This window comes from Lissotriton helveticus, chromosome 4_1 (genome assembly GCF_964261635.1).
Source record: "Lissotriton helveticus chromosome 4_1, aLisHel1.1, whole genome shotgun sequence".
Taxonomy (NCBI): domain Eukaryota; kingdom Metazoa; phylum Chordata; class Amphibia; order Caudata; family Salamandridae; genus Lissotriton; species Lissotriton helveticus.
The window spans coordinates 1,927,266,162-1,927,281,340 of NC_136063.1; the positions used below are offsets into that span (position 1 = coordinate 1,927,266,162).

The 15,179-nt window shown below is 42.8% G+C and overlaps 1 protein-coding gene across 4 annotated transcripts in view; it reads left to right on the forward strand.

The window, feature by feature from the left end:
* Positions 1–9,561, forward strand: part of ADGRG4 (adhesion G protein-coupled receptor G4) — a 1,842,483-nt gene extending 1,832,922 nt beyond the window's left edge. For all 4 annotated transcript variants that reach the window (XM_078688599.1, XM_078688601.1, XM_078688598.1 and 1 more), the window contains exon 27: positions 8,202–9,561. In XM_078688599.1, coding sequence (XP_078544725.1) covers positions 8,202–8,332 — 131 coding nt within the window. In that variant the 3' untranslated portion in view covers positions 8,333–9,561. The remainder of the gene's footprint in view (positions 1–8,201) is intronic.
* The last annotated feature ends 5,618 nt before the right edge of the window (positions 9,562–15,179 follow it).

Here is a 15,179-nt window from a genome sequence, read left to right on the forward strand (position 1 = left end):
CCTATCGGGAATGCCGAGTCGCTCGCTTTTACGATTAGACTGTCCCCGGGTCAGGCCCTGAAGGGCTTGCTGGTCTATAGGCCACCAGGTCCTGTGGGTTCCTTTTTCGAGGATCTGCAGACTGCCGCCTCTGAGCTGGCGCTGACCACACAGCACTGCATTGTGGCCGGTGATTTTAATTTCCACTTGGATGTGGCAGATGACTCTGATGCGGCCAAACTGCTGGATGTTACATCTCCGCTTGGTCTTGTGCCATGCGTGTCAGGGCCAACACATGAGAAGGGGCATACCCTGGATCAGGTGTTTTCATCTGTTCCACCTACGGAGGTTGCTACCCGGCAGATGCTTTGGACTGACCACCGGCTGATCAGCTTTTCGGTGATGGAATGTGCGCGCCCGGATTATAGAGCGCCTACTTTGCTTAGACCGGCCTCGCGAGCGCTGTATAGAGTGACACCTGACATGCTTGAGCAGGCGCTGCTGGATCACCCTTGTCATCTTTCGGGTGATTTGGACAGCGACACGGAGACTCTGCAGCGTTGGCTTACTGATAGGCTTGACGATCTAGCCCCTAAGGCTGCCTCCCGGTCCACGGTGGCTCGGCAATCTGCCCCGTGGTTTACGGAGGCGCTCCGTGTGGCTCGCAGTCAGTGCAAGGTGGCCGAGAGGGCCTGGCGCCTTATGTACGATGGGAAGGCCAAACTTGCCTATAAGGCGGCGGTCAAGGCCTACCATCGGGACATCCTTGGTGCCAAGAGGGACTATTTGGCCAGGAGGATAGAGGCATCGGCGAACTCCTGTAAGGAGATCTTTAATATTGTGAAGGAGTTTACAACCCCCAGCTCCCATCCGCCCCCGCCAGCTTCGGCGGATGCCTGGGCACGTGATCTTGCTGGTTTCTTCACAAATAAGATCAAGGCTATTCAGGCCACCTTTGTGGAGGGACCGGATGGAGGCAGTGGTGTTAGGGCGGATTGTAGTCTTCCGCAGATATCTGCGGCGGTGCTGTCCGATTTCCCTACTGTTTCCTGTGATGTCTCCCAGACGTTACTGGCCAATCTTAAATCTGGCTCGCCACTTGACCCCTGCCCTGCCAAATTGTTGGCCGGGATGGCGGCAGTGGTGAATCCTTTGGTCAATTCTATCCTCAATACCTCCTTGAGGGAGGGAAGGGTTCCCAGCTCTTGGAAAAGAGCGATGGTGATCCCCCTCTTAAAAAAAACGGGTCTTGACACCGAGGCTTTGGCGAACTACAGGCCAATCTCGCTTTTACCAGCACTGGCGAAGATAACGGAAAAACACGCCCACGGTGTTCTGTCGAGCTTTCTGGAAGCTAATAATCTGCTCCATTCATCTCAATCGGGTTTCCGTCCTAACTTTAGTACGGAAACGGCTCTGTTGGAGGTTACTGAGATTATTAGGGAGACCCTGGATGTCGGCGGTAGGGCCATGCTGGTCATGTTAGATTTGTCGGCGGCCTTCGACACCGTCCCCCACAAGGCGCTCTTAGCGAGGCTTCACGACATCGGCCTCAGGGGGACGGTGTTCAGGTGGTTTACTTCTTTCCTTGAAGACCGCCGCCAGACGGTCTGGGTTTCCCAGAGCTCCGCCGAGATGCCGCTATTGGGAGTTGGGGTTCCACAGGGTTCTGTGTTGAGCCCCACGTTATTTAACATCTTTATGTCCCCTTTGGCGGCCTTGGTGGAGGCTTATGGGGCCCAGATCGTCTCCTATGCCGACGACACGCAACTCCTCTTCACATGCGGGAAAGACCAAGAGTTTGATGGAGAGAGAATCCGGGACTGCCTTGCGCTGGTCTTCGACTGGTTCCAACGGAACAGTCTGAGGGCCAACTCGGGCAAGTCTGAGATTTTATTTTTTGGTTGCGTCGCCGATCCGGAATGGCAGCATTGGTGGCCGTCCGACATGCATCCTCCTGCTCAGTCCTCCCTGGTTGCCAAAAATTTGGGCGTTAAGCTAGACAACCAGCTGTCGCTGCAAACTCATATTCTTGGCCTGGCCGGCACCTGCTACGGAATCCTGAAGATGCTCCGCAAATTTTTGCCTCTGTTGTCGGAGGAGCACAGGAGGATTACCGTTCAGGCTCTTGTCGGCTCGAGGCTGGATTATGCAAACGCCCTCTTTCTTGGCCTCCCCGATTACCTGGTTCAGCGCCTTCAGGTGGTGCAGAACTCTGCTGCCCGGGCGATTTTCGGTCTAGGTAGACGAGCCCGTGCTTCGGGGTTGCTTCAGACGCTTCATTGGCTCCCCATTAGGAAGCGGATCCTGTTTAAATCCCTGACCCTGATGCATAAAGCTTTGCATGGATCAGGGGCGGGATATCTGCAGCGGAGACTGAATTTCTATCGTCCAGTCCGTTCCCTCCGTTCGGAATCCCTCTTTAAAGCTGTGGTCCCACGGGTGAGGAAGGCCCGCGCCGGAGGGCGATCTTTTAACTGCAGAGCTCCCCAGCTGTGGAATCTGCTTCCACTTCCACTGCGCAGTACTGCCAATCTGCTCCAGTTTAGGAGGGGCCTGAAGACTTGGCTTTTTAATTCTTAGTCTGTTCTTTTGCCTACTGTTTCTTTTTACTTTTCTTTTATATTTTCTGTTTTTAGCTGTGTTGTGTTACTTCTTATGAGCCGCTGGTGGAAAAGCGTCGGGACACTCCTTTCGAGTAGCCGTACGCTATATAAAAACTACGTAACATAACATAACATAACATAACATAACATAACATAACATTTGGTAGAGGCCAAAATCCTGCCCCTTTTTTAGGGAGAGGCCGGACCCCACAGAGAGGTCGCACACGCAATACACGACGGGGATGGTACAGGAACCAATACACACCAGGCTTCCGACAAACAAGGAACAACTACTACGAGTGGTAGACAACCCGATGGATACTGACTTAACAATGGCTACTATACCAAGAATTACAAATTCACAACAACTGCAATCTGGAAGTAGTGTCAATTTTCAATCTGTCGAAATACATATTGAGTACAAAAGAGATAGATGTACTAAGCAATGGGCTTTCATTCGTACCTACATGTAGGAATGACCATTTCAACACACAAGTAGAAATGTTCAGATTATTCAGAGCAATACCACTAAAATGCTTCTTCAATAATGCCCCTCCACCTGAAAAAACAATTACTGGATTACGTTGCCCTTCAACATTCTATCCGGCAACTAATTTAATGCCCAAAGACTTAATCACTTTCGAAAATGTGGTACTCAACGAGATCGACCAAATGTTCGATGATAGAAGATATATTAAATATAACTTCTCAAAGGACGAACATGAGACCCTAAAAAACCTTGCCAGCCGTGATGATATTATTATCAAACCGGCTGACAAGGGTGGGAGTATTATTGTTCAGGATAAAACAGCCTATGATGACGAAGCCCTGAGTCAATTACACAATACCTTACACTATAAAAAACTATTATCGGATCCTACTGATAATATCAGATCACGGATCTTAAGTCTCACCAAACATGTGGTGGATGGTTAGACTCGAAGGAATTCGACTATCTAAACAAAAATGATTATTCCATCCCAGCCTTTTACACTTTACCCAAAGTGCATAAAGACGATGAAAAACCACCTGATAGACCCATTGTAGCAGGTTGCCAATCGATACTGCAACCTTTAGCTGAATACGTTGATCATTTTATAAAATCTGACGTATTACTTACTAAATCCTACACTAGAGATAGTGCAAGTGTAATCAATTGTCTAGAGGGCAAAAAATATGACAAACAGACCAATGTCCTAGTTACTATGGACATTGAAAGTCTGTATCTCAACATACCACAAACAGAGGCTCTTAATGTAATCACAGATGTGCTGAATAACAGAACACGCCCACACCAAGTCACGACCGAATTCATAACTGAATGTGCCAAAATTGCACTAAATGATAATTATTTCATCTTCAACGGTGCTTTTTATGGACAAATAAAGGGCGTCGCAATGTGGGCAATTTTTGCCCCAGATATAGCCAATCTATATGTTGCTGCATTCGAGGAAAAGGTTATTTACAATAATAACCCATTTGAGAACTACATTCTAGAGTATTTACGATATATAGATGACGTCTGCCTAATTTGGGATGGTCCGTTATCTAAGTTACAGGATTTTCATGTATGGTTGAATTCACAAAACAGTAATTTACAATTCACCATAGAATATGACAAGGAATGTATTCATTTTCTGGATCTTAAAATATGGGATGATGGGGGACAACTATCAACTAGTCTCTTTACTAAACCAACAGCGCGTAATACGTTGTTAAAATATACTAGCCACCACCCACGTAACTTACGTGATAATCTGCCGTTTGGACAGTTTTTAAGGATAAAACGTAATTGCACCAAACGCAGTGATTACTTTACAGAAGCGAAGGTGCTACAAACTAAACTATCAATGAGAGGCTACCCTTACAGATTAGTAAAACGCTCAATGAAAAGAGCGTGGTACTACGACAGACAGACATTACTAGAAGAAAACACCAATCAAGACCCTGAGAATGATCTAGTAACATGTGTCACCACTTTTGGATCAGAATCCAATCGTATCAAGAAAATCATAACAAGAAATTGGCATCTCATCTAAAAGATCGAACCACAATTACCATTACCACGGTTTGCATTCAAAAGGGCACGTAACCTAAGGGACCACTTAGTAAAAGCCTACAAAGAACCAACTGTAAATACCATTCAAAACATCTGGGGTCTGGCACCTATAGTGGGACACTATCCCTGTGGTTCATGTGTTGCATGCCAAACAACAACAATAATTAAGACCTGTTGTATAAATGGTAAAAACTGGACCTTGGGAAATCATACTGACTGTCTAACAAAAAATGTCATATACTGCATCAAATGTCCGTGTTCCCTGTATTATATAGGTAAAACCACACAAGAGGTAAGGAAGAGAATCACACAACATCAATCAAGAATCAGATGTAAAATAGAAACATCACCTTTGGTTGAACACTATTTACACAAACAACACTCTCCACGTGATATGCAATGGTTTGTTCTGGAAAGTGTCAAACAGTCAAAACGTAGATGTGACATTGACCGCCTGCTCACACAGAAAGAAAAAAGGTGGATTTGGTCAGCTCTGTGGCCAAGGGACTAAACTCTTTTGTTGAATGGCAAGTCTTGGTAACTTTCCGTTGAAGTTCTGCTTTGGTGTCATTAGTCCTAGCAGTTATATGGGCTGTGATGTGCCTTTTTGCTGTATGGTCAGTCTCGACGACCCTTCGCTGAAGTTCTCCAATTTATCTTTGGTCTAACAGATATTTGTGTTGTTCCTTGTGCCAACTTATGGTTTTTCTATAAACCAAAAACATATATATACATAATTCCTTTTAATATTTCGTCTGACCCGAAGTACTTTCTTAACACAGGTTTCCTGCTGTCAAAAGTCGTCTATATACACTGAGTTGTTGACGACTTGCCTGACTCTTAATAATAACCCTATGCAGAGTCAGGCACCATTCGCCGACCTAATATGGCCGCCTAGACGTTGCACGTTTTGCCACGAGATCGCAGGCCTCAGCTAGGTATTCTGGGAAAACGCTGTAATCTGTTCGCCTTTCCCCGACAGTTGCTGGAATACGAGTGGCGATTTACTCGCACACAAGTAAGTTCTACCCCGGCTCTTTTGATTTATTTTTGGAATAATTTGCCGTTATGACTTGTGCCTTATTGTTCCTCGTGGTTCTGTCTCTGTACAGATACGACGGAGCAGATTGAAGTGCTTTACGAACTGCCCCTGAACCTAGTGCTTAATTCAATGTTACTAAAGGTACAAATTGGTTGTTTTCTCCTCTGTCAGTTCTAAGATAGCCTATTTTGTGGTTACTGCTATGTACGTCTGCTATAGACAATTCAGACATTTTAGACTTATTGTTGTTTTGTTCTATTCCCAATAGGATTAGAGTCATTGCCATTGGGTTTTTTTGTGAGTATTTTTTCTGATGTATATTTTTACTGATGTATGTTCCCTTTCACGGTGATACTAAAGGTGTGGGTGCATGTCATTTTGGGACATGGCCACCATGTGAATATATATATAATTGTAAATAGGACATTTTAGTCCCTTGGCACAGTTTGTTGGCACTTTTTATGTATTTATCTATATGTTCACCATTTGGTTTGGTGTGGGCAGACAATCTAGACTTTGTTTTCAAGAGTATGTACAGACAGAGTTATGATTCTATTTACATTGTTTCACTATAGGTCCATGGTGCAACTTATGTCCTGATGATGGTCTTGCTATATTGTACTGTATGAGACCGAAACGTCGACGCAACGACACTCTTTTGTAAATAGTATCAGCATTGACTGAATTGTAATTTTGTATATAGTTTGTGCAAAATTATTGTATATATGGAAGATATGTAAATACTGTCCATATCTATTACAAAAGTGTCTTATGGTACTGTATATTTTGAAAAACTGAGTAAACAGTACACCGTTTTGTTGCCGAAAGTGGATTGAAATATGATGTATATACATATTCTTATGATTTAAGATGAATATGATTGAATAAAAACAAATGATATACTATTTGTATTTTCTCTTGAAGAAAACTAAATTTATGCTGTGAAGTCAAGTCTAAATAATTTGCCTAAGGAACATTGCTTTTTTGTTATTGTTACTATCATTGGCAGCATAGCAGGGCAATGTGTGATGGAAGCTGCTTTGGCCTCCTGACAAGAGCCCTGGTACTTATTTATTTTTTTACAAATTAAGCACTGCACCTCCCTGCTTCCGCATTCTACAATTTCCAACCACTGCCCTGTTGCGAGGCTGCTCTGCTCCTTTCTGTTCAGAATGTCCCGCCTCAAGTGTCATAATGTGGTTCGTAGGGGTGCTAAAGCACTGTTCCTTAAAGGCTTTACTTCGTTTCTATTAGATATATGATACTAGATATGATACATCCATAGCAACCAAATTCTGTGTCTCCAGTGGGTTCTCTACTTCTGCCTCCTGAGCAATTTGCCTGCTGTTATTGATGAAAAACGTATAAAAATCAGTGTGCCCACAGCTCCATTGTCTCTGGCGTCAAGCCATTGATGAAATACAAATTCAACATGAGCAGCATCGCACAAGAGAACCAGGGCCACTGGAATTACAGGACAGGAGAAGGCCAAATAATGCACCAGTGTTGAGTAAATTATGCAGCAAGAAAAGGCAAATTATGTGGCGGCGTAATGCAGTACATTTTGTGATAGTATTACTTATTTTTAATTTTTACACTTTTTAACACGTGGTATTGGTTGAACCTCATTGGTACAAGTATAACACCCAAATACATCAATAAGCAACAGAAAGGTGACCAGTCAACCTTTGCATCGAGCCATCCACTTCTCTGCAACACGTGCTGCTACGTTGTTAGTAACTTTTGAACTGTTTTAGCTACAAACAGTTATATTTTTGTAAAACTCTACAGATTGTGCAGCAAATGATGGAGTATGTGGCAAATGTGGCAAATCTATAATTATGCAAAACACAGTGGCAACATAATTGTATAATTTCAGTGGTCCTTGCTAATTTGCTGCCCCATTGCCATATATGACATTCTGCACAACCAAATGGCTTTATCAAAGCCAATAGTTCTGACATATAGCTGAAAATACAAGGCAGGACTATATGTATTGCTAATGCTTGTTATTGTTAAATCTGATATTCTGGGGAATAAGTAGGACAGTGGGGTATTAAAAGGTGGATGCCATCCTCTTACTTTTTTTTACCTGAATTACCAATCCCAAATATATGACGAGGGGGATGCAAGGTCTCTTAATGTCCCTGATTCTGTTTTCTCTTTATTCTCTTTCTTGCAAATTATTTATTATTTTGTTTTCTGTTTATGTGTATTTATGTTTTTACTATTGGTGTTATACTTTTTCTCTGGTGTTTAAATGTAATTTTGAAGTATGGTGCATGTTCTTTGGCAATATTAGTGTATAAGATGGTTTCAGTTCTTGTAACTCAATTTCCTGTGCGATCAAAAGCTCAAAGGAAAAAAACCAATATGCAGGTATAAACCAACGCATGAACTGGGATCCTTTTATTGAAGAATATTTTCCTATCAACGTTACACATTAATCAATGTTTTAGTGTGCCTATCAAAACAGCATTATATATAAACTCATGGTATTCCTTTCTTTGGATAGGTGGAAAATACGACGGCCTGTGCTGTATGCCGCCCATCAAATGTGTAACCACAAAGTTCAGTGCAAGAAAAATGCCTTTGATGGATGAAATTGAAGTGAACCGCGCTAAGATATTTTGGGATTCAAAATAGTACCTTACAGATTTATTTACATATTATATTAAAAATCATCGCTTTCTCTGCTGAATTTTGTTTCAGCTAAGTGTGCTGCCTTGTTTTTATAGTTCTGCTCTGTATGTAAATCGACTTCAGACATTAGAAAAATGAACTGCAGCACGAGTCTATTTTTTTGGATTGTGTTTTTAGTATTGTATGGATTCAGAAGTGTTTGTTAAAATTGAACTGCTTGAGTCATATTTACTTTTAGAAATGACATTAAATGTTATCTCCAAGATCTTGCAATACTTATGCCCTGTCCCGTCCATTCATAATGTGCAGAACTGCCTTTTATCACATAACATTTCATTAATTACCTAGCAGAAGTTAAGTAGTGACTCCTACCAAGCCATTCATTCTTTTGTCTATTGTTGACAATCCCCTAATGAATAGCGTTTAGTAAACAGATTTCAAGAGCTGATGGTGTCTTTATCAGTCAGTGATACAATATTATAGCCAGGGTCAATGGAATTATGCAATTTTTCAGCCGCAACGTTTTCCATATAATTATGGATAAGCCACATTTACCACAGAATCTATCATTTGCAGAATAACCTGCAAATTTTAACAAAACATATTGTTTCTAGCTCAAATGGATCAAGTAACTTGAAATTTTGTGACAAGTTTTGCCGTGCAGTCGAATGCCCTTCACAAGATTGACTGGTCACTTTTCTGTTACTGTTTCTGGAGTATTGAGATCTAAAACTCGTACTAATCAGGGGAAACCTTTGCTCAGATGCTGTTAACATGTGTAATAATGGCAAAATAATGAAACAATACTATCCCAAAATGTGCTGCATAATTTGTCTTTTTTTGCTGCATAATTTAGTCAGCCCAGCCTCATCATTTGTTCCACCCCTGCTGCATAATTCCAGTGGCCCTAAATGTAACTCAAGCTAAGACCGACATGGTTCCATTTAAAAAAAAAACAGAAGCCAATGTAACACCAAAACAGGTGATTAATTTTCATAAGGTCCACAAAGTCTATTTTCTGTAGTCAGTCAATGATCATCGTTCTGCAATGTTGCTGAAAATTATGAAAACCCTTAATTTTCTGAAGGGATATTATGGGAAAACCATAGATGTACTGATATCATCAAGTTCCAAAATGTTTTATTTGGAGAAAATTTGTAAAATTATGTTGTAACATCAGTTATTAAATATGTTTGTACATTTCAAAACTTTATTAAAGGCATACAAAATGATACCGCTTACAGCTTTTTTGGTGTATTATTTCTTAAACGAGGGCAAGTGATCATTTCATACTGTGCAAATGTTTTTACAGTTAGCAATTTCCCTGTCACTGAATTGTAGATCATTAAATCATGTTTTCGCACTTTCCTTTATTTCAGGTTTACAGTCATGAGGACTAACCCTGCAATCTAGGCTCCACCTGTAAATAACATGCTTGATCGTTGCTGCATTGTGTGTATTTTTTTAGAAAAGCTTTGCATCGTGATGTTTCGACTGCCAACAGATATTCAATCTCATGCAAGTTGTAAAAAACTTCCAGTGCTTTTTTTGAATAAATCCTGCCTTGCATCATCGAGGTATCTTGTGTATCTCAGTGAGAAGATATATCTTGCTCTCTTAGTTTCCGAGTCTTGTTACCTAGAAGCAGGTGCGCAACGCCCATTAGGCTCAAAGGGCTTCAGCCCGCCCCCGTCATGTGTGTCAGACAGCTTCCCAGGCTAGCGCCCATCTTATTGCAGCCACACCCGAGTACTTCACAGATCTTTAAAAGACCATTTACTTGATAACGAGGCTTTATTGTGTTTTCACCCCTTCTGAGATCCCTGGAAGAATGAACCCCCCCACGAAATTATTATTAGCCCCCCCAAACCCCAAAATTTGGCTCTTGTTGCGCCTCTGCCTAGAAGCATAAAATATGAACATAGCCAAGCATCCCCAGGCAGTCCAGTGCCTTCTTTAACCAGTATCCACATTACACGTGGTCCAACACAGGCCTTAGTGGGTCAGGTCCAAATACGATTTTCAGAATAGCCACAATAAATTAACTCACATGCAATGTATGTAAATAGAGCACACTCATAAAGTCAGTGTTTAATCTGCAAATCTAGCATGACCCTAGTCCATCTGCACTTATGTTGGAGACCCCTGCTGTTCTTGGGGCATACCTTTACCCTGACCTACTCGGTCCGAATGTTCCCTATTAGTAACTTAAAGCCTCATTTTCAAAATATGCAAGATTCTGTTGACTGCTTTAATCTAGCAAAAACAAATAATGAAAACCAAGACATGTCATGGACAGCAGGCAGTGAATTTTGTAGCGTTGTGAGACTATGTACGCTCTGTACCTCGTGGTTTTGGGCAGACTCAACAGAGAAATTACATAACTTGTTGGGAGGTATTAAGGTGTGGTTATTAATGGTTATGACATATTGAGAGTGCAGTGTGTGATTGTATGCTGAGGAAAAAAGACATCTGTTACAGCACTACCTGTGTGGCTTATTCATTTACATACTCTTGAGCTGGGGAGGACGTTACATCCGGCGACGAGTAGCAGATACGTCCATCAAAGAAACAAGACTGCTCTCCCTGATAGTTTGCAATGGTACAACAAACTGCTCATACATGCCACATGCGCCCAAATTGATGAGAAGCAGTTCAAAGTTGCCGTACGTGGAGTTGAAGCCCCTCCTCAGCCCAGATATGGCCCTCGAAGAAGGTGAAGGCCTCTCAGAAGAGCACGTTCAAAAATCCTGCCATAACCCATTGATAAGGCTGAAAGCAGAGATACTGCGCTGCACCCTCTTCCATGCCAAGTAAACGCTAGAGACAGTGACAACTAGGTACAAGAAATGAAAATTCACTCACAGGTGAAGACCAACAAAACACATTACGACTTCAAAATCGGGTGAAACGACTCATGTGTAAGCACAGGTGTTGTGCCTGCAGAGGTGCTGCAGGGTGAGACGAAAGCTGTCCGAACATCACATATTCTCAATGGTGGCAGAAGGAAGTGCGCAAGACATGGCAGCCACGTTTCTGCAACCATCCTTCAACACCACCAAGAAGCAGAATATTAGTGCCAGATGCACTACATGGATTAAGGCGTTTGATTATTTCATAGATGTGCTGGAAGCAGAGTATAAGAAAATCATGAAGTACTTAGAAGCTTTTTGGTGATGGAGTAAAAATGTATAAAGAATATATCACAAACTGATAAAATATCATACCGTCAGATCAAAGAAGTATTAGGAACCAAGTTCAATCCAATGGCGAATGTCGACTATGAAAGGTACATTTTCAATCAAGTGAGACAGCAAGATGTGGCCCTTTTTGCAGGGTCATCCCTGAACTTTTTGCCTTCCTCCTGTGTTTTGTCTGACCTGTTTTTGTTGGTTTTATGACTCTGGGCACTTTACCACTGCTGATGGGTGCTAAAGTGCATATGCTCCCTATTGTAAATTGATGTATGGATTAGTGATTCCATGATTGACTGATTTATTTTACTGGTCAGACCCTAGTACAGTGCACTGAGTGTGCCCAGGGCTTGTAAACCAAATGCTGCTGGTGGGCTTGCAGCACTGGTTGTGGCGCACACAGAAGCAGTCTGTAAACATGTGTCTCAGGGCTGCCATTGCAGAGCGTATGTGCAGTATGGTACTGCCATGTTGACTGGGCAAGTGCTCCCACTTGCCAGTCCCTAAACCGTACCTTTTCTTCATATCAGACAACTCTTTGGTAGGCCCAAGGGAAGGGTGCATTGTAAGTATAAGGTAGGACAAGCCCTGATGTGTGTGGCATGTCCTAATACCGAATTATAGCCCTTTTCGATTTTCACTTTCGCAAGGCTACCTATTCCCCATAGGCCAGAATGGGCAGTTTGATTATTACATTTTATAATCCTAACTGACTCAGGGAACTAGGTGGAAATTCGAGTTTAGTATGCCTAAACTCAGAATGATAAAATATATCTTTTAGTAAAGTTGGTTTTAACATTCTGTGTTTGAAAATACCACTTTTAGAAAGTAAATATTTTCTTGTCTAACTATCCAAGCCTGCCTCTGCTAGGTTGTGTATTCCTTGTCCGGAGTTTGAGTGACAGGGGCTGGGGGATTCCAGGAGACAGGGTGAGTCAGCCCAGTGGTGAATAGAGAGATCTGCATCTAGGTGGGAGGGAGGAGTTGTACTTTTGACCTGAATAAGACAGTGCCTTCCCTCCACAATGCTGACTCCACCCCCGTGGTGCGTCTGATGTCTCTGCCCTGCACTGTGAAAGGAAAGAAGCAGTCAGGTAAACAGAGTGCTCCAGGACTGACCAGAATTGGGTTGGACTAGGCAAAGGCCTCTCTGCCTTCAGAGAACAAGAAGAAAAGTAGTATAAATATTGGAACCCACAACCAGGAACTTTAGATCACTTTTGGACAACAAGAAGAAACCTTTGCTGAGGAGTGGAGCCAGAGAAACTGAGGAGAGAATTTTCCTAAGCTGATGTGCTGCTTGGGGGATTGGCCTGCAGTGGTTGCCTAAGAAAAGAGAAAGGAACTTTGTGTGCTGTATTCAACTTGTGAAGGATCTCCAAGGGCTTGAGAGAAGAGCTTGCCTCCTGCTCAAGTCTCAGGGACAACAGACTTCAACCACCAGCTCACCAAGAGTTCTTTGGAAGTGCCTGTAGCTGTGTTGGGCCTTCTGAGGGACTGCGTGTCGCAAGGAGCTGGAAGCGCGGCTCACGAAGAAGAAGCATGTCGCAGCCGCTGCTGTCTCCTCATGGAGATGTCGCTCCTGTAGCTGTCGCATTGCACCGCATCTTAAGAAACATCTCGCAACATTGAAAAAGTGTGTCGCCATCGCAGCCGCTGCTGTCGTATCACTAACCAAGGGTGTCGCCACTGTAGCTGTCGCATTGCACTGCCGAAGCGCCTCACATCCACGGATAAGCTTGCCGCCGTCGCAGCCGCTGTCGTTGCATCACTGAACAAGGGTGTCGCTACTGTGGCATTGAGCGGAAGCGTCTCTCATCGTCACAGAAGAGTGCCCCTGCCAAAGCCGCTGTCGTGGCATCACTGTACAAGAGTGTCGCCGCTGCAGATGTCGCATCGAGCAGAGACATCTCAGAACATCGGAGGAGTGTGCCGCATCAAGAAGAAGATGCCATCTTTCTTTCGTTGCACCGGATCTTCATCGCATCACGTCTTTGCTTGTAAGGAACTACCGCATCACCATCCCTGCAACACTTTCATTATAGAAGCGTTACGCATCTTAAGGTACATTGACTCAAAGTGTCGCATTTTAAGATCTAAAGAGAACTAAGCTAATTCTACCATTTTAAGTGCAGTATTGTGGATTATTGTCGTTTGTGGTCTTGTGTCAAATCTATATAAAGAATACTTATTTTTAATATACAAGTTGTGTGGTGTCCATCTGTAGTGTTGTCACTTGATTACTGTATGTTCACAAATGCTTTACACAGTACCTCTGAGATAAGCCTGTCTGCTCATGCTAAGCTACCAAGGGGGTGAGTAGGGGTTATTTTAGGAGTGTTCCCCTTACCCTGACTAGAGGCAAGGGTCCCTATTTGTCGGAAGGACCTACCTGTGCCAACTAGAGACTCCCAAATCATCTAACAATGTGCTTGTCCAACACTGCAAGTTTAAGGAGTTTAATGATGAATAAGTCATTCACCTCACAATCATTGCTGGCTGTCTTTCAGAGTCATTCAGAAGACGCATGTTGAGAGAAACGCTTATTTGGAAAAAGAATTATTGGCTGCAAGGGCCGATGAAAGAGTGGATTGACAAGCTGTTTATATGGATGCTGAAACAGTGAAAAGTGAACCAATATTTGTAATGAAAAGCAAGAACAAGTACAAGGTAGATGCATGCAAGTCAACGCCCCAAAGCAGAATTAGTTGTGTTTCTGATGTGGGTTTTCATTTCCCCATGAAGGTAAATGTCCAGCCTTAGGACAGATGTGCAAATGTTGTTGGACAAACATCTACGTCATAATACTTTGCAAGGCAAAAGAGAAACCAGCTGTGTCACAGCAAGAAGAGAAAATGTATACCAAAAAGGTTTCAGAAGCGTTCTAGCCACGGTCACAAGGCAAAAAAGCAATGACAAGTAGAAACCAAAGTTGATCATCGTCAAGTTTTTCCTACAAAAGCTCTTCAACATCATTATCAAGCACCAGTGAAGAAGATGGATGTTCGATGATGATATTGACTAAAGAACAACATGTAGGTTTGGGTGCTTTCAGAGAAGAACAAAGTACAAAGACAAACCAGCAAACAAAACAACATAATTCATTTTGACCCTGTCCCAACATAACAATAAAAGTCTATGGTTGCCCCATAACCTTTATCATAGACAGTGATGAATCAATTAACATCATGCTAGTTGAAACGTTTAAGAGCCTGTCTCCTGTGCCACACCTCAACCCATCAAAGCCCAGGGCAGACGCGTGTACAGTTACAGAGTCAAGGGTTGTTCATAGCAACCATGCAATATAAAACAATGTCAGTGCAAGCACCAATTCACGTTTTTCAAGTAACTTCATCCAGTGCAAGCCCACTCAGTTTTGTCACTTGTTAGACTTGTTTTTTTCAGCGGGTTCATTCCCTGACTTTTTGCTTTTTGGCCTTCTGTTTTTGACCCTGTGTTAGTTGGCTAAAGGACTCTTGGCACTTTGCCACTACTGATCAGTGCTCTGTGGGTAAATTGTGTTTATGGATTTGCTAGAGGGCCTGCAGCACTGATTGTGCCAGCCACATGAGTAGCCCTGAAAAGGTATCTCAGACTTGCTACCGCAGTCTCTTAGCGCAGTTTTAAACTGCCATGTCAACCTGGCAAGTGCACCC